Raw genomic sequence first — 19,361 nt, forward strand, 5'->3', positions numbered from 1 at the left:
GTGCACTTTTGGTGAATGCAAATGAAGAAGAATCTATTTGTAGAAGAATCGATTCCTAAGAAAGCTTACCCCCTATTGTCTGAGTTAACGTTCTCAGCATGCGATTATAAAATAAATTAGGATCAGATTCAAACATGCTTACACTTAGTTCCATTGTGCTCTCTTGCAACAAGGAGGCTAAGGTTTTACATCCAGTTCTGGAGGCTGGGGGTCAGGGTGCAGGACTTGTGAGAAAAGACCCTTTGGGCGTATCTGCAGTTGAGAATCTTAGCAGCACTGCAGATGGATCAATGAATTGCATTCAGTTATCACTGTTTCTTAGAGAAGAGTTTGAATCAGAAAAGAATGGGGGCAGAGGGAAAAATCCCTATAGAACCAGGACCAATATCAGATTTCTAAGGTGCTTGGTGAACCAGTCTTAAGTAATTTTTTTTCTTCACCTTGGAATATGCAGTTCGGTGGATCAAAATAAAAACATCTGTTCATTGCCTGTTTTGGCTGGTGTATCATGTTACATACAATACATCTGATGCACTGTCTTAAATATGTTGTGCAGTTTGCCAAGATTTCATATTAGAGTCCCATGCAAATTTTCATTTGATATTTCTAAGCGATCCTCTGATTCTCATTCAGTCACATGAAAGAAAAAAATTAAAGAAGCCAGCAAGAATCAAAAATGGGAAGCACGTGATTCTTATTTTACCTAGACTAATTCGTGGACTGAGTGATTTTAAACCAGTTTTAGAAAATACAGTTTCTTTTCCCACTTTTTTAATAAAATGAAAATAATTTCTTTTTTTTTTCATGGCTCCTGAAATCTTCCGGTTTTCCACCCCCAACATTGGCAATGCCCAACACTGGCAATGCAACAATGCATCGACAGTTCAATGGAACGTCCAAAGCTTACTTAGTAAAGTATCTACAGAGAGTGACTTTGGTCACTCGGGGTTTGGTTTGATTTGGGTTTTTGTTGTTGTTGTTGTTTTTTAAAGTCTTTCAAGCTGCTAAGTGGGGGCTTTTTAGAGTTTCTTGGCTTGGCTTTTTAAACATCAGTCAGTAGCTTGCTCTTATTAACGTAGTTTTGGTTACCTGTGGTACAATTGCCAGTTCTGATATTGGCCTGTCTAAAGTGGCCTATGCTATTATTCATATCCTCTTCGATCTCCATGTATTCAGATTTGCTGAGAGTGGAGGAACTGCGCCGACTGAGGTCACTGTCAGAGGCTAAGTTAGGGGCGCTAACGTGGAGCAACTGAGCCTGCTCTTCCCCCTCAGTTTCTCGGTGGTAGAAATAGTTGAAATTGGACACAATGACAGGTACGGGCAGGGCAATTGTCAGCACACCAGCGATGGCACACAAGGAGCCCACGATCTTGCCTCCAATTGTCACAGGGTACATGTCACCGTATCCTACGGTGGTCATGGACACCACCGCCCACCAGAAAGCATCAGGGATACTGGAAAAGTGCGACTCAGCTTCTTCCGCCTCGGCAAAGTACACTGCGCTAGAGAACAGTATGACCCCGATGAAGAGGAAAAAGATGAGCAGCCCTAGCTCCCTCATACTAGCCTTGAGGGTCTGGCCCAGGATCTGCAAGCCCTTGGAGTGGCGGGAGAGTTTGAAGATCCTAAATACTCTTACCAACCTGATGACCCTGAGGATGGCCAGCGAGGTGGCCTGCTCACCCTTCTGGTTCCCCTCCTGCTCTGCTATCTCGGTGCCCAGGGTGATGAAATAGGGGATAATGGCCACGATGTCGATGAAGTTCATGATGTTTTTGAAGAAGTCCGTCTTGCTGGGGCAGGCGAAGAAGCGCACCACCAGCTCGAAGGAGAACCAGATGATGCACAGCGTCTCGACGATGAAGAAGGGGTCCGTGAAGATGTTAGCATTGTAGACCACCGTGGTGTTGTCCAGGCGATGGACGGCGCCCGGGAAGTCCTTCTCGTCCTTCAGCTCGGGCAGCGTCTCCAGGCAGAAGATAACGATGGAGATAAGGATGACCATGACGGAGACGATGGCGATGACTCGAGCGGGCCCCGAGCTCTCCGGGTACTCGAAGAGCAGCCACACCTGGCGCTGGTACTCCTTCTCCGGCAAGGGCCGTTCCTCCTCCTTGATGAAGCCCTCGTCCTCGCGGAACTTCTCCATGGCCTCCTCGCCCAGCTCGTAAAACTTGATCTCCTCGGAGAACATGTCCAGCGGCACGTTGACCGGCCGGCGCAGCCGGCCCCCCGACTGGTAGTAGTAAAGGATGGCGTCAAAGCTGGGCCGGTTGCGGTCGAAGAAGTACTCGTTCCTCAGCGGGTCGAAGTAGCGCATGCGTTTCTTAGGGTTGCCCAGCAGCGTGTTGGGGAACTGAGCTAGCGTCTTGAGCTGCGTCTCGAAGCGCAGCCCGGAGATGTTGATGACCACGCGCTCGCAGCATTCCTGGTCGTCGTGCCCGGCCGGCCGCGGGTAGCTGCCGTCCTGGGGGTGGCCTGGGGCGGCCGAAGCCTCGTCCACGTTGTCTCCGGACATCACCGTCATGGTGGAGGTCGTGGGGGCCGGAGACGGTGGCTGGAAGCGGGAGGCGGGGGACCGGGCCGGGGCAGGGAGGGGCGAGGGAGGTGGGATGGGTGGCGGACCCGCGCGCCCTCCCCACCAGCGCTCCAGGGGCGGGGCTTTCGAGCCGGCAGGTGGAGATTATCAGCCACTTGGCTCCTGGAGACCCGCCCCTGCACCCCGCCTGCTCCTCAGTTTGGAATCCCTCTCGCCCGCCGCCCCGGTGCAGCTTTTCCAGGCGGGAAGGGGAGAGTTGGTGTGTCTTCCTGCTCCGAGGTGCCTTAACGTAGCGCCGTCCTAGCGGACTGGGCCATGGCTTCGGGGTCACCCCAGCCTCCCCTCCCCTCCGCGAGCTCTCCTAGGACCCGGCGCCGAGCCGGCTCAGCGGACCCCCTCGCCCGCCACCCCTTCTGCTTCTCCTTGGCTCTTCCCCCCTCCTAGCCCTCTTCGCCTGCCGCCTTCTAAGCTCCCACCGGGGCCATCGATGGACGCTGCAGAAAAATAGAAAGTGATACGGGGCAGAAGATCAGGAAGCGTTCACATGGGACGGACCCACAGACACGGAAGAGCACAGACCTCTAGCTTTTTTTTTTTTTCCAGAAAGCACGAGACTTTGGCTAAGGTTGTCACAGACACGCAGACAGACACACGCAGACACCCGAAGTCCAAGTTTGGGGCTCTTCCACCCCACTTTCCCCAATGCAATGCCCGACCGCCAATATGTTTACAACTCAGTTAAACTAGAGATCGGAAAAGCGCCGAGAGACGCTGCGGGGAGCTCCGGATCCAGACAGCATCCCCGCACCCCCCGGCTTCCCCCACCCGTCGCCCCAAGCCCCGCTTCTGCAGCCCCGAACTGGGGAGCCCCCCTACCTGGCCGGCCGACTTGGCGCAGGGGCGGTGCTGAGTCGGCGGAGAGCCCGAGTGGGAATGCGGCAGGTCGGCTTTGCGGTACCCGGGCGCGAGCCGCGGCCGCCGCAGCATCGAGGGGCGCCGGGGCCAGCGCGCCACCCTCTTCGCTGGTCCTGCTTCCTTCAGTCGGCCAGTTGCTTTACTGGGCAGTTACGGCAGAAATGTCCATTCCCTACCCCCATGCTCACCCGTGGCCGGCAGCCTGGAGACGCCACTCTGTCTCTTGTCTCCCTCTCTGTGTGCGGGGAGTTCCGGAGGCTGCGGAGCGGAAGAGCAAAATGCCACCCTCTCGGAGCTCTGAAGCGAATGACGATACGGAGCGCTTTCGCCCCCTCCCAGCACCGTGGGAGCCCTTGATTCGATCCCGAAGAGGGCGAGTGAGCTAGGGCCTGGATCTACATGGCTCGCGGGTCTCCCCCTCCGCCTCCAGCACACCCCCGCGCGCGGACCTCGGCGAGGCTACGCGGAGCGCTGGGAGCCGTTCGCAGCTGCGAGTGGGGCAGGGTGCGTGCGGCGCGGGTCCCCTCGGTCCATTTCTGGGCGCTGCTAGATCAGCAGAAACCTGAGAAAGCTACCGGAATGCGGAGCAGCGATTGGCCCACCGGGGCGTGGGCTGGGGAGGGCGGGGGAGGGCGGGAGCGAGGAGGTAGATGGAAAACAGGAGGGGGTGGCTTGGCAGAGGGTGGGGGGTGGCTGTCATTCAGTTCCCACCCTTGCCAGCACTGCTTTTTTCTTCTCCGGCCCCGAAAAGCCGACCACCAGTTCTCCTTCCCTTCTGGTCCACAGCCCCGCACGCGCACGTTCCTCGGCCGCGACCTTCCCCGGGAATTTCACATTGGAAATGCTCAGGTCCGACGCAATGCAGACGGTTGTGTTCCTGGCACAACTCCTCGGATGGGCGTGCGTTTGTGCAGCCCCGCGGTGATCCGCGTCTCGCCGCGCTGTCCGGCCCCTCCCGCAGCGGGGCTCTCTGCAGGCCCGGCCGGGCCTGTCCCCGCCGGCCTCCGGGGGAGATGCGGACTTGTACTCTGCAGTTGGGGAAGTCACTGGGGTTTGTTCTCGGCAGCGCTGCTGCGAGGCGGTGGTGCTAAGAGCGTGTCCCTCTTTGACCTACGACGGGAGTTGAAGTTTGCTGGCCATCAGACTATTCTGAAATACCGAGAATGTGACTTGGGGGAAACCAAAGGCTTCGTGGGTTTACGGGCTTGTCTGCCAACTTGGTGCTAATTGGAACGAATCTGAGAAGCAAGTGGCTTGTCCACCTCCCACCCACGTCCGCCTTCCCGGAGCCTCTTTTCCCGACCTAGGGCCTTCTCAGGGCCACTTTGCAAAGCTGGCCACTTCTCTACTTCTCGGGGAAAGGGTCCGCCCAGAGGCGCTGCGGGGAGCAGGAGCCGGGGGCGTGCGAGAGGCGCTCGGAGCGCGGCTCCAGCTGCTCCCCCAAAGGCGCTGCTGCGCCTGAGCGCCTGCAGCGCGAGAGGAGGCAGCCAGCAGCTCGGGCACTTCAATTGCTGCCGAGTCTCCAAGGAGGCTGCGAGCGCCCGGAGTCGCAGCCGATTGGCTCTGCGGCTGCTTAGGGACCACCCGTTCGCACCGCAGCCACCGCTCTGCCTCCCGCCTACACGCCTCCCGCCTACACCACCCACCCCTTTAATCAGAGCCAAAGATTGCATCCTCCCCGCTCTATTGTGGCTAGTGAGAGAGGCAGGGGCCTCTGCCGGTTTACCCAGGCGGTGCAGCAATCCTGGGGACCCAACTAGTTAAGCTCCCCGCCCACCAACTCCAGCTTTCCTTTCAGAGAAAATAAGTATTGTTCTCGCCACTCCCCTGGAGGAGCGTATCCCAGCGTTTCTTTTACAAACAATGAGGTTATGTTAAACCCCTCCTTTCCAAATCAAGCGCGGCCCTTTCCCCCACACTCCTGTATTCCAGTAAGTCTGCAGTTCCTTTCCTTTCCACCTTACTGCTTTATTGAGAAAAAAAAAAACACGAAGCTCTGCATTGAAATATTGTGTGGCTCAGATGGTAAAGAATCTGCCTGTAGTGTGGGAGATCCTAGTTTGATCCCTGGGTGGGGAAGATCCCCTGGAGAAGGAACTGGCAACCCATTCCAGTATTCTTACCTGGAGAATCCCATGGACAGAGGAGCCTGGCGGGCTACAGTCCATGGAGTCGCAAAGAGTTGGACAGGATTGAGCGACTAACACACACACACACACACACACACACACACACACACACACACACACACACACCTATTTTAGTTGCTGCTGCTATGGTTGCTAGTGCTGTTACAGCCCTATTTGAGAACAAATACCCTACTACTAGACCCGATAAACATTTTCTGACCATCTCCTAGCAATAAGGGGCTTCCTGCCTTGCTCCTGTATCCCCCTTTACCTGTAGCTCCACCCCTTCTTCTTTTTAACGGTTTCTAAGACTGTCATCTCCCCAGCTTCCTGTGGATGTACTAGCACTAATCCAGCATTGGGAGGTTGACTTACTAGAAGAGATTTACAGACTGGAGGAGATTCCAGATTCCTAAATCCAGGCTTTAATAAGGGGGCACAATAAGATCAGGAAGTTCTCCATGTCCCTGGCAGATGTCTTTAGAGCAGGTCTGGACCTCCAAGGAACTGGAAGAAAGTCGCTTAGCTAGGAACTCACTTGATGCAACCTTGCCATTGGTAAGGGTTTGAAGATGTTAATATTCAACAATTTGTTTAGCTCCAGCTTTGTGTCTTCCCTGGTGGCTCAGACAGTAAAGAATCCGCATGCAATGCGGGAGACCTGGGTTCGATCCCTGGGTAGGGAAGATCCCCTGGAGGAGGGCATGGCAACCTACTCCAGTATTCTTGCCTGGAGAATCCCCATGGACAGAGGAGCCTGTTGGGCTGCAGTCCACGGAGTCACAAAGAGTAGGACGTGACTGAGCGATTAAGCACAGCCCAGAACAGCTATGTGTCAGCCAAGTTCTAGCACTGAAGACGTAGTAATAACTAAGACATGAGGTCCCAGACCTCTCAGTGTTCACATTCTTGTGGAAGAGACAGTCAACAAACAAACCACTGTATACATGAACAGCGTTTTTAATATCCATTCATCTGTCCATGGACACGTAGGCTATTTCCTTGTCTGAACTATTTAAATAGTGCTTCTATGAACATAGAAGTGGTGTATTTTTCAAATTATATATAGTTTTGTCTAGATATATAAGATGGAATACTACTCAGCCAGATAAAAGAAAGAAAGAATGCCATTTACAGGAACGTGGAGGGACCTAGAGATTATCATACTAACTGAAGTAAGTCAGAAAGAGAAAAACAAATATCATATGATATCACTTATATGCAGAATCTAAAATGTGATGGACAGGAAGTTATCTGTGAAACCAAAACAGACACACAGACATAGAGAATAGACTTGTGGTTGCCGTGGGGGAGGGATGGATTGGGAGTTTGGGATTAGCAGATGCTAACCATTATATATAGAATGGATCAACAACAACGTCCTACTCTATAGCACAGGCAACTATATTCAATATCCTGTAATAAACCATAATGGAAAAGAATATGAAAAACTACATCTATATATATGTATATATAACCAAATCATTTTGCTGTATGCCAGAAACTAACAACATTGTAAATCAACTATACCTCAATAAAATGAATTTTAAAAAGACAAATAAACCCTGTTAGGTAAAAAAGAAATTTAAGAGGATAGAAAGTGACATATAGGTGTGCATGGATAGGAAGTGTCTCTCTGCAGAGGTAACATTTGAACAAAGAATTTCAAGAACTGAGAGGGTAGAGAACAGGAAGATCAGAAGGATGGATGTGAGAGCCAATGCAAAGATTCTAAGGCAAGGGCAAGCACAGCATATTTGGGAAACAAAAGAGGACTAGAAAGAAATGACCAGGGAAAAGTGTGGGAGAAACTAGGTCAGAAAAGCAGGCAGGGACCTGCTCAAGCAGAGCCTCTTAAGCCACTCTAAGAATATTTCATTTTATTCTGAGCACAATGGGAGGGTATTGGAAGACTTGGATCCATGAAATAACATAATATGATTTGCATTTTTTTTTTTTGGCCGCATTGCACAGCTTGTTCGATCTTAGCTCCCTGACCAGCATATGAACCTGAGCCCTTGGTAATGAAAGTGCAGAATCCTAACCACTGAACCACCAGGGAATTCCCTGATTTGCCATTTTTAAAGGTTATTCTCGTGGCTCAGACGGTAAAGAATCTGTCTGCGATGAGGGACACCCAGGTTCAATGCCCAAGTCAGGAAGATCCCCTGGACAAGGAAACAGCAACCCACTCCAGTATTCTTGCCTGGGAAATCCCATGGACAGAGGAGCCTGGCGGGCTACAGTCCATGGGGTCACAAAGAGTCAGACACAACTGAATGACTCACTTTTAGGAACAAGGCATAAGGTTGGAGGTTACTGAGCAGCACAAAGAAAGATGGCTTAAACAGGGAAAAGAGTGGTAAGAATGGGATTACATTTTGAAAACAGAGATAGCAGGATCCTGGATATGAAGAAACAGTTCAAGAACATCTCCTAGGTCTGTAACCTTAGTAACCAGCTGGATGGTGATGTCATTTCCTGGAGGAGTGAACTGGATAGCACCTGTCCCACCAGAATATGAACTGCACAAAGTCTGGGACCTGGTGTGTTTTAGTTATGACTGCTTTGGGCCATGGAGGCCTTTCCTCAGAGTCTCCCTGCCTCACCATTCTTCCTGCCCTGTGGCCACTTGCCTTGCCTCAGCTGCTTCTGGATCAGCCAGGTCTGTGCCAGCAGCAGAATTCTGCCCAGTGAGGTTGACCACACAATGATGCATGGGATCTGGAGTGCTCAAGATAGCAAAAAGGTCCAGGTGACCAACACAGCCACGTGGAGACATTGACTCAATGGACCAGTGGGAGTTGCCCTGTAGGAGACAGGAGATAGGATGAAGCCTGGAGGTAAATTCCCTCTCTCTTTATTCTTTTCAAGGACTAGCTGCATCTCTTCACGGCTTGTGAAACAGTGGTCAGCTTGGTAACTTGCCACATTGTACTTGCAGTCTAGCCTTCCCTCTTCCCTTACTCTCACTGCTTGGGGACTGTGCCTCCCATTAAAGCCGAGATCCTATCTCTGGTTGTTTTCTAGGTAGAGTGAGTCCAGACTTGAGTTTGAGACATGTTAGGTTGGAGCTATCTGTTAAATATCCAGTGCAGATGATGAATGAGAAGTCGGGCATACGAGTGAGTCTAGAGTTCAAAGAGGATTGCGTAGACCTGAATTTCTCAACTTAGGCACTTGGTCCGGATACTTTGTGGTTGTGGAGGGTGTTTTCATTTTGTTGTTCTGTGCATTTTTGGAGGTTCGGCAGCGTTCCTGGCTTTTCCCTGCCAGCTCCCAGTAGCACCTGCTCCCACTCATGACAACCAATAACGCCTCCAGACATTGCCATACGTCCCCTGGGGGGCAAAGTCACCTCCACTGGGAGCCAGTGGGGTAGATGGTAGTTAAAGTCAGAGCCTTGGACTAGCATCCTTGGACATGAAGGCAGAAAGAGAAGAGCCAGTGTTCTGAAACAGCACCTCAGGATATTCTAATTCTTAAAGTTCAATAAAAGAAGAAAGTGCCAGGGAGGGAGACAGAGAAACAGTGACTGGTGAGGTAAGCAAACCCGCAGTGTGTGCGGTTCGTGAAAGCAAACAAGTACAGTGTTTTTCATGGGAGGCAAAAAGAGAGACAGATACGACTCAGCAACTCAACAACAACAGCAACAGTGTTTTTTGGTTTTTAACTTTTTATATTGGAGTATAGCCGATTAACAATGTTGTGACAGTTTCAAGTGGACAGCAAAGGGACTCACTCATATATATATACACATGTATCCATCCTCCCCCAAACTCCCCTCCCATCCAGTCTGCCACGTAACAGGAGCAGAGTTCCCTGTGTTATACAGTAGGTCCTTGTTGGTTATTATCAATTTTAAATAGGGCTGTGTAAGAACAGTGTTTTGAGAAGAAGAAAAAAATTATTTTTTTGAACATGGCTGATAGAATGAGGAAATTAGAATTAACTATCAGATTTAGACAAAATTGAGATACAAAGAAACTGAGAGAGAAGAACTAATGACAGTGGGTAAAATCAGATCTTGAAATTTTGGGGTCAACAGTGAGGACATGGAGCAGAAGCTTCCGTCAAGGAAGGGTGACAAGATTTTTTTTTTTTTGAAGATGAGAGCTATTACAATATGTTTGTATGCTGATGGGGATGATTCAGTAGAAAGGGAAAAATTGTTGATGCAGTAGAAAGAGAAACATTGGAGCAATGTTCGTGAGAAGGCAAAAGGAGAATGGGATGTGAGATCCAAATGAAGAGATTGGCTTTGGAAAAGGACAGCAAATCCATAGACAGTGAGGTGAGAGCAGAGTTCAGACTTAAGTAGTTTAGTGGATGTGGCTGGGGAGTTTGTGGACATTCACTTACGCAATCAGAAGCAATTTTCTCAGTTAAAAAGGGGAGCAAAGGCATCAGCTGAAAGTGAGGGTAAGAAGGAGGTCTCCGAAGTAGGAGGGGAAAAATGTGAAATAAACACCCAGGGGGAAAAGAAGGTGAAAGGATCAGGAACCATAGCAGGATTGCCTGGCAGTATCATGTTCTCCCTTTTGGTGACAGACCATGCATTTCAGTGATTGTTTAAGATAAACTTGGAAGTGAGTCAGGATAGAATTAGTTTTGATGACTGTTTATGGGAAATGTGAAACTAGTTCTAAATATAGCCTCCTTCTTAGCATTGGTTTCTTAAGTGTTATGTAGCGGCTAGACAAGATGTGGCAAGAAAAGAACTGGTCTTACCAGGCTGGAAAATATCTATGTGTACTCACCTTAGATTCTGCTGAGGACAGTGTTACAAGATGGGGAATGAATGGGGGTATGAGGTATAATCATAAAAGGTAACGTAGAATCACTTGGAAGCACAAAGGAAACTTCAAGCTTCTCTAAGGATGTGAGATGACACTGAGTGGTAGGATGACCACATTAGCCAGGTGTCCACTTGTTGGGACTCGTGATCCAGCTTATCTGTAGATAGAGGCTTCCCAGGTGGCTCAGACTGTGGCTCTAACTGCAATGCTGGAGACTTGGGTTCAATCCCTATGTCGGGAGGGAAGATCCCCTGGAGGAGGGCGTGGCAACCCACTCCAGTATTCTTGCCTGGAGAATTCCATGGACAGAGGGACCTGGCGGGCTATGGTCCATGTGGGTGCAAAGAGTCAGAATGACTGAGTGACTAACACTTTTTCACTTTATCTATAGATGGGCTCCAGGGGTTCGTGAACCTCTAAAATTGCTTGCACACTTTTGTATATGTCAATAATCTTGTTTCTGAGCACCAAGTCTGTAAGTGATCTTTATCAAAATCTCAGAGGAAGCTTCCGTTGGAACAGTTAAAAGCCTATATTTTTAAATCATGGATAAGTTCTAATTCAATGACTCTGATCATGAACAAGTCACTCCATTGTTTTACATCTTCATCTCCTTATCTGTAAAATCTCTATTATTGTAGGCAGTGAGCATAAAAGACAAACTGAGTACTGAACAGGGCCTGACATTCATAAAATGTCAAGGAAAAAAATGACCAGGAAGATTAGGAATCATTGCATTAGATCTCTAAGAAACATTCACCCAGGATAAAGCAGTCCCTATGAGAATCAGAGAAAAGAATGAATGTACTGCATATCATCAAGAATTCTTACAGCCAGGACTTCCCTGGTGGTCCAGTCATTAAGAATCTGCCTTCCAATGCAGGGGATGCGGGTTAAATCCCTGGTCAGGGAACTAAGATCACACAGGCCAAGGGGCAAGCTAAACCCTTGCACTGCAACTAAGAGTCTGTGTGCCACACATAGAGAGCCTAGCCCGCATATGCCCCAGAAAAGATTCAGTGGAGTCACAGTTAAAATAATAATAATAATCCTTTTAGCCAACTTCAGTATTCAACCACAGCAGGGTAATGGTGCTACACTTTTCTCCCACCATGAACAACTAGAAAACTGGATAAACTACGTGAGGTAGCACTGGGCAAGAGGCAGGGCAGAATTGAGATCTCTTAGGCACGAGTGCATGAATTCATGCTCAGTCGTGTCCAATTCTTTCCAACTCCAAGGACTGTAGGTTGCCAGGCTCCTCGGTCCATGGGATTTCCCAGGCAAGAATACTGGAGTGGGTTGCTATTTCCTTCCCCAGGGGATCTTCTCAACCCAGGGATTGAACCCAAATCTCCTGCATTGCAGGCGGATTCTTTACCACTGAGCCATCATAAAAGGGAAACAAATGAGGTGAGCTCTGTCACAGGCTGGCTTTTTGCCTGGAGGTACTTTCCAGAAGTATGCAGGGAGAAGGGACCCAAGCAGAGCCTGGAAATCTCGCTGAGTTGGAGAGACAGAGGCTGAAGTCTGGTGAAGCTGAAGTGGCTGCAAGTTATGAGACAAAGCACCGAAGAGGAAGGAGCAATGCCATGAAAAAGTACCAGAAATCTGCACAGGGTTCCCTTGAATCTGTGAGTGAATACCAAAAGTAAATGTGGGTAGGTAGGGTGAAGGGGCTTCCCAGGTGGCTCAGCCATAAAGAATTCAGGAGCTGCAGGAGACCTGGGTTTGATCCCTGGGTCTGGAAGATCCCCTAGAGGAGGAAATGGCAACCCACTTCAATATTCCTGCCTGGAGAATCCCATGGACAGAGGAGCCTGGTGGGCTATGGTCCATAGGGTGGCAAAGCGTCAGCACAGGACTGAAGCTACTTAGCACCTACACACAGGTGGTGAAACTCCAGAGGGGCTGGGTTGGTTTAATATCCAAACATCAGTCAATGCAACTCACTCCACCAGGAGAATCAGAGGAGATTCTCAATAGATGCAGAAAAGCTATTTGACAAAATTCAGCACCCATCCATGATGAAAACAAAACAGAAAAACAAGAGTTTGGCCCACTAGAAATAGAAGGAACTTTCTTAAAATAAAAAAGGAACATCTACCAAAAATCTCCAACAACCATCATACTCAACAGTGAAAAGGCTGAACACTTTCCAGGATTGGAACAAGGCAGTACTGTGTACTCTAATCACTTCCACTTAACATTGTGTCACAGGTCCTAGTTGTTGTTTTTTTAGTCGTGTCCGACTCTTGTGCGCCATAGACTGTAGCCCACCAGGCTCCTCCATCCTTGGGATTTCCCGGCAAGAATACTGGAGTGGGTTGCCATTCCCTTCTCCAGGGGATCTTCCTGACCCGGGGATTGAACCCACGTCTCCTGCTTTGGCAGTGGAGTCTTTACCACGTAGCCACCTAGTTGGTGAAAAAAGCACTAAAATGAAATAAAAGGCATACAGATTGGAAAGAAAGAAATAAAATGGTTCTTATTCATAGACAATATGATTCTGTATATGGAAAAATCCTATAGATTCTACAAGAAAATCTGCTAGAAAAGTAAGTGAATTTAGAAAGGCTGAAGGAAACAAGGTGAATATATAAAAATCAGTAGACTCTACCACCTACAACATCAAAAACCATAAAATGCTTAAGTATTAATGTAACAAAAGGTTACATAAATAAATAAAGGAAAGCTATAAAACACTGCTGAGAGAAATGCTAAAAGACCTAAATAAATGGAAAGATATACCACGATCATAGACTGGAAGACTCAGTATTATTATGATGTCAATTCTCCCCAAACATAACTACAATCAAAATGCCAGCAGTCTTGTGCACAGAAGTTGGTTCTAAAATAAAGCTGATTCTAAAACATATGAAAACACAGAGACCTAGAATAAAAGAAGTTTAAAACAGAACTATGATAATAATATTTTTTAAAAGTAAAAAACAAAACAAAAACAACAAGAACTATGTTGTAGGACTTAAACTACCTTATTTTAAGACCTACTATAAAGCTGCAATCACTAAGAGTGCAAAATTGGTGTAAAAAGAGACATACAGATCCTTGGAACAGAACAGAGAGTCTAGAAATAGATCCATATTTATATGACCAATTGATTTTCAACAAAGTAATTAAGATGCGGAAAAGAGTGTTCTCAACAAAGGGAGCTGGAATAATTGAATATCCATAAACCTTCACACATATCTCACACTTACAGTTTCTACAAGAAAAAGCTCCTAGAATGAATACTTTTCATTTTTGATTTTTCAGTAATTTAAAAACTACTCAAAATGAATCAAAGACCTAAATATGAAAGCCAAACTATTTAACTTCTAAAAGAAAATGCAGAATAAAATCTTTAAAATTCAGAACAAAGACATAAACTGCTAAAAGATGTGAGACATTGAATTTCATAAAAATTAAAAACGTCTGCTCTTCAAAAGACACTTAGAAAAATGAAAATGCAAGTGGGGAGAAAATGTTCACAGTATAAAGATAGGACACAGGACTTGTATTCAGACATGTCAGTAACTCGTACAACTCACTAACAAGACAACATAATGGAAAATAGACCAAAGATTTGAATGACACTTCACAGAAAGAACACATTCTTTATCATTCTATTTATATGAACTTCTAGAATGAACAAATGCAGATCAGTGGTTTCCTGGTACCAGAGAAGTTCAGAGGAACAAAGGTGCATGAGGAAAATTTTAGGTGAAGGGAAAGTTCTGTATCTTGATTTTGGTGGTGGTTGCATAATGCATGGTCAAAACTCATAGAACTGTTCACTTAAAATGAGTACACTTTATTGTGTGTAAATTATACCAAAATTAAATTTATTTGAAAAAATACTTTGTTGTTGGGACTTTCCAGGTGGTTCAGTGGTGAAGACTCCACACTCCCAATGCAGGGGACCTGGGTTCGATCCCTGGTCAGGGAACTAGATCCCACATGCTGTAGCTAAGACCTGGTGCAGTCAAATAAAGAAACCAATAAATATTTTTTCAAAAAATTGTTGTCAAATAAATCAAATTGATGCACCTTGAGCTGACAGAAGAAGGTTAGAAATGTTAGTTTGTTGTTGTTGTTGTTGTTGTTTTTCCTAGAGCCTAACCTGTGATGGTTTCTTTCTTTCTTTTTTTAAAAAAATAGATTTATTTATTTTTGGCTGTGCTGGGTGTTTGTTGCTGGGAGCGGGCTCTCTCTAGTTGCAGCGAGTGGGGGCCACTCTTGGTTGTGGTGCAGGGGCTTCTCATTGCAGTGGCCTCACCCATTGTAAGCACCTGGACTTCAGTAGCTGCAGCACCCGGGCTCTGTGTTTATGGCCCATGGGGCCTGATTGCTCCTCAGCCTGTGGGATCTTCCCAGACCAGGGGTCAAAGCCACGACCCCTACACTGGCAGGCAGAGTCTCAACCCCTAGACCACCAGGGAAGCCCCCGTGACGGTTTTTCAAACTACTCTGAGTTATCCTTCAAAGGAGGAATCTTGTCGTAGGAATAAGCAAAGGAATTTCCCATCTTCCTAGGACTATTTGGGCAGGTTCACAACTTGGAGAAGAGGATTTAGCATTTAGAGATTCAGCATTTACAGAGTCACTATTGAGCACCTATTGATGGCCTCAGTCATTGTGTAACATATCAGAGACCAGGATGGACTCCTTGCCTTCAATGAGGTCCTATTCTCTTTGTGGAGACAAAAACATAAACAGGTAATTACCATACAAGATGAAAAAATGCTTTAATGGGACAGGCAGAGGTACACTCAGTAGAGAAGAGTGGCCCAAAACCAGCCTGGGGAGATCAAGAAGAACTCCCAGGAGAAATGACAAGGTAACAAATCAGATGAATCCTAGAAGATGAATAGAAGTGTCTTCTGGGCCAAAGTCAGCAACACGCTTTACTTGAAGGTTCTAGATGTACAAGGGACTTGACAGCATACCTAGAAACAAAACTTGGGTCAGCAGACCTGGAGGATTGAGTATAGGAAGCTGAGTGGCAAAAAAATAAGGCCAGAGAAGTTGCCAGAAGCCAGGTCAAAAAGCGTCTTGCTGGTCACCGTGGTGGACCCCGCTGGTTTCCTCCTGAGCTTCCAATCTTCTTTTGCTCCCCACTGCCCCTGCCAACAGGACCCCCTTGTACATAGCCTGAAAGGAAACCCACTGCTCCAGGGTATCTCATCAGGAATCAGCCTGTGACCCATCCCTAACCCAAGAGATGGGAGGGGAAGCCTTCTGGAGGGCTTCAGGGAAAGGTTCCCTCAGTGGTAGGAAGGAGCCACAGGAAGACTTTTTCTCCCCTCTCCAGATGTCATGTCTGATGCTGTTGTTGCTGTTCAATTGCTAAGTTGTATCTCTTTGCAACCCCATGGATTACAGCACACCAGGCTCCTCTGTCATCCCCTATTTCCCAGAGTTTGCTTAAATTCATGTCCATTGAGTCAGTGATGCTACCTAACCATCTCATCCTCTCATGTCTGATGAGTCATCGGTATATGCATCTTGCTACCAGTTTGAATGATGAAGCCAACACTGAAGATGTCACAGCAAATAAGGGAAAAACCTGGATCCTGGTGAGCTGCTGAATCAAGCAGCTGTGAAGCTTTCTATCATGGAAATTCTTGTTTTAAAATTCAATGATTTTCTCATGGTTAAGTGAGTTTGAGCTGAGCTTGCTCATTAAATCTTATTAAAGGATTTATTGTTAAGGATTTTAAACAGACTTGTAAATTATCACGGCTAATATTTGAATAAATAATTTAGATGTGGGGCTTGTGTCAGTTAGAACTCTTTATGATAATAGAAGTAGACATTTGACTCCAAATGGCTTAAACTAAAAAGTGGGAGTTCAAAGTGTTAGTTGCTCAGTCGGGTCCAACTCTTTGTGACCCTTGGACTGTAGCCCACCAGGCTTCTCTGTCCATGGGATTCTCCAGGCAAGAATACTGGAGTGGGTTGCCATTCCCTTCTCCAGGGCATCTTCCCAACCCAAGGATCGAACCAAGGTCTCCCGCATTGCAGGCAGATTCTTTACTGTCTGAGCCACCGGGGAAGCCCATGAATACTGGAGTGGATAGACATGCCCTTCTGCAGGGGATCTTCCCAACTCAGGAATCGAACCAGGGTCTCCTGCATTGCAGGTGGATTACTTACCAGCTGAGCTACCAGGGAAGCCCTCCATTTCTCATAATCAGTCATAAATACAATCTAAGTCCAATGACTGGGATGAGTAGTTCTTATTTGTTTACCCCCAAATCACCTTCCAATCTAGTCAGACTCCATCTGAGATGGAAACTGAGAAGTCCTTTCTCCTCTAGTCACCCCATTTCTTCTTTGCCTCCTTTCAGGGCCCTGCCTTCCCTCCAGGACAGAGAGGAGAAGCCACTTCATCCCTTGTGTCTGAGCCTGGAGGAACCCAGGCTTGTGCCTGGCCCAGCGGGGTGATGGTGGATCCCTCTGCAAGGATGCCCCAGAGAACAGCCACCACCTCTGGCTCATGTTGGTCACCTCTCATTGTCACCTGAGTGTGTTATTTTTGGGAAAGTTTCCTCCCCATCAGAGATAAGGATGGGAAACTGTAGGGAAGGAAAGGGCACTTACAGAGGGACCGCAAGAAAGCATAAAAGGCCCGGCTGAGATCAGAAACCAAGAACTGGAAGAAATGCCAGTGTGTCTGCTTGTGTGATATTTTTTCCCCAAAAAGTTTCAGCATCCCAGATGTTGAACAGAAAAGGAGGTTGGCAGTGTTGTGCTGTTTATTTGTTGCTGTTGTTGTTGTTTAAAGCTGTTAAAATGATAGGTTTGTCTATAAGGCACAAATAGATTAGGGTGTTGGAACACGGATTATAACTTCTAACCCAAAATACATATACTGGAAGTGTTTATATCTCAAAACAGTCCGTGTTGAGTATATCACCCAAAGGCATAGAGTTTTGAGGCTTCTACTACATAATTTTCTCCATTTTGCAGCAGACCAGAAATGTTCTGTAAATTTTCCCTGCTCTAAGTATTCACTAAACCCTGTGGCTTAATGTACCTCAGGCACAAGAAATAATACTAAGGAAAGATTGCTGGAAAGACGTACAATGGAGATGCACTGCTTAGCATGACAGACAATTAGCCACATGTGGCTGTTCACATCTAAATGAATTAAAGTGAGAGTTAATTTTCAGGCCCCCTCCATCCACGTGTTAAGTGAGTAATAGTCACGAGTGGCTGGTGATCACTATACTGGGCATTGCAGAGGCTCTATTGGGCAGAACTGAAGAAAGTCCTATTTGGCAACGCTGCCTTAGAGCTTTGACCTTTGGGTCATTCCAGGCACTCAGTGAGGGCAGTATGGTTTGGGTCGCTTGTATAATTGCTTTTATGCCTTTCTTTTGCAACGAGGAACATTATCAGAAAAAGCCCCATAATTCACGGTGGTTACTATCGTCAGAACTTTGTGAAAGACACCATCCACCAGGGTACACAGTGTCTCTTATGAAGGTCTCTGGAAGAAATCTGAATCTCGGCGTCAGAGTAATCTCTGCTTCTCTTCAACGTGGATTGTTTTCATCTTGCAGTTATTGGGCTTCGTAAAGCAGGTTCATTGGCCTTATTGTCTTCAGACAGACTTAACCTGTGTGTGCAGTGTGTGTTTCTTGCCTGATTTTCCTTCACGATTGACTTTAAACTTTGGGGTTGAATTCTTTTAAAAACTACCTAAGTCCTTCCTGTCATAGCAGTAGAATATAAATGAACAGACATGATATACATACATATACACTTGTGCGTGTACAATAACTTTCAAGTCACCACTCAGATACGTGTCCTTGGCATCAGAACGGTAGTCAGAGCCCAGCCACCAAGTGCTGTAATTCATCACTCCAGGGTTGTTCTCTGTCACAGTGCCCTGAACTGTCACTTTGGGGTCAGTAACAGATAACCTAGTCATAACTGAGGTGTCAGTGTCACGTGACAAATATTCAAAGCTAAGTTAGAACCTGAGGCTTCTGAGTGTGTTAGTCACTCAGTCGTGTCTGACTCTTTGTTACCCCGTGATCTGTAGCCCACCAGGCCCCTCTGTCCACGGAATTTTCCAGGCAAGAATCCTGGAGTGGGTTACCATTTCCTCCTCCAGGGGATCTTCCCAACCCAGGGATTGAACCCGGGTCTCATGCATTGCAAGCAGATTCTTTACCATCTGAGCCATCAGGCTTGTCCTACTTGATATGTAACTGTTACTAGTAGTAATAGACTGGGAAAAAGTCCGGCCTGCATGGTGGCAACTCATATGGTTTCCACTGCAGTTTTATAAATATATATTCACATATATTTAAATATTTTCTCATGCACATCTTTTTGCAGGGTTGTACCGGCTCTTTGTTACTACGTGGGCTTTTTCTCTAGTTGTGGCAACTGGGGGCTGCTCTCTAGTAGTGGTTCTCAGGTTTTTCACTGTGGTGACTTCTCTTGGTGCAAAGCACAGACTCTAGGGCACGCAGCCTCGGTGGTTGTGACACACAGGCTTAGTTGCTCTGCGGCATGTGAAATCTTCCTGGGCCAAGGATTGAATCTGTGCTTCCTGCATTGGCAGGAGGATTCTTTACCACTGAGCCACCAGGGAAGCCCTAAATACGTATGTTTAATCCCGATCACATAGAAGCCCTTGCTCTGACTTCATATTATGGAGCATCTGACATGCTACTCTCACTGATGACATGACATACGTCTCACTCGCACACTCTACAAAGCCACAAATACATACTCTGCTAAAGTGTCCAGCCCAGAGATGGATAGGGATGCATAGAAGAAGTGAATTCAGAATTTCCAAGACAATTTTGTTTGTTCTCGTAAGAGAAAAGCTTTGGACTTTTTTCCCTTTTATTCTCCATATCAACTAACTCTCTACAGTACAGCATACCTACTAGGAACATATTATTTCATTGTGGAAAAGGCAAAAATTGTATTCTCCACACCTTTGATACA

At 47.0% G+C, this 19,361-nt stretch overlaps 1 protein-coding gene across 1 annotated transcript; it reads right to left on the reverse strand.

Annotated features, from left to right (window-relative positions):
• Positions 1-211: 211 nt before the first annotated feature.
• KCNA1 (potassium voltage-gated channel subfamily A member 1) lies at positions 212-3,952 on the reverse strand. Its single transcript, XM_081587492.1, has one exon. The coding sequence runs from the start codon at positions 2,528-2,530 to the stop codon at positions 1,043-1,045; it is 1,488 nt and encodes a 495-aa protein (XP_081443618.1). The 5' UTR covers positions 2,531-3,952; the 3' UTR covers positions 212-1,042.
• Between the last annotated feature and the right edge of the window lie 15,409 nt (positions 3,953-19,361).

The sequence above is a fragment of the Giraffa tippelskirchi genome, chromosome 4 (genome assembly GCF_054371585.1).
Source record: "Giraffa tippelskirchi isolate mGirTip1 chromosome 4, T2T-mGirTip1v1.2.pri, whole genome shotgun sequence".
Taxonomy (NCBI): Eukaryota; Metazoa; Chordata; class Mammalia; order Artiodactyla; family Giraffidae; genus Giraffa; species Giraffa tippelskirchi.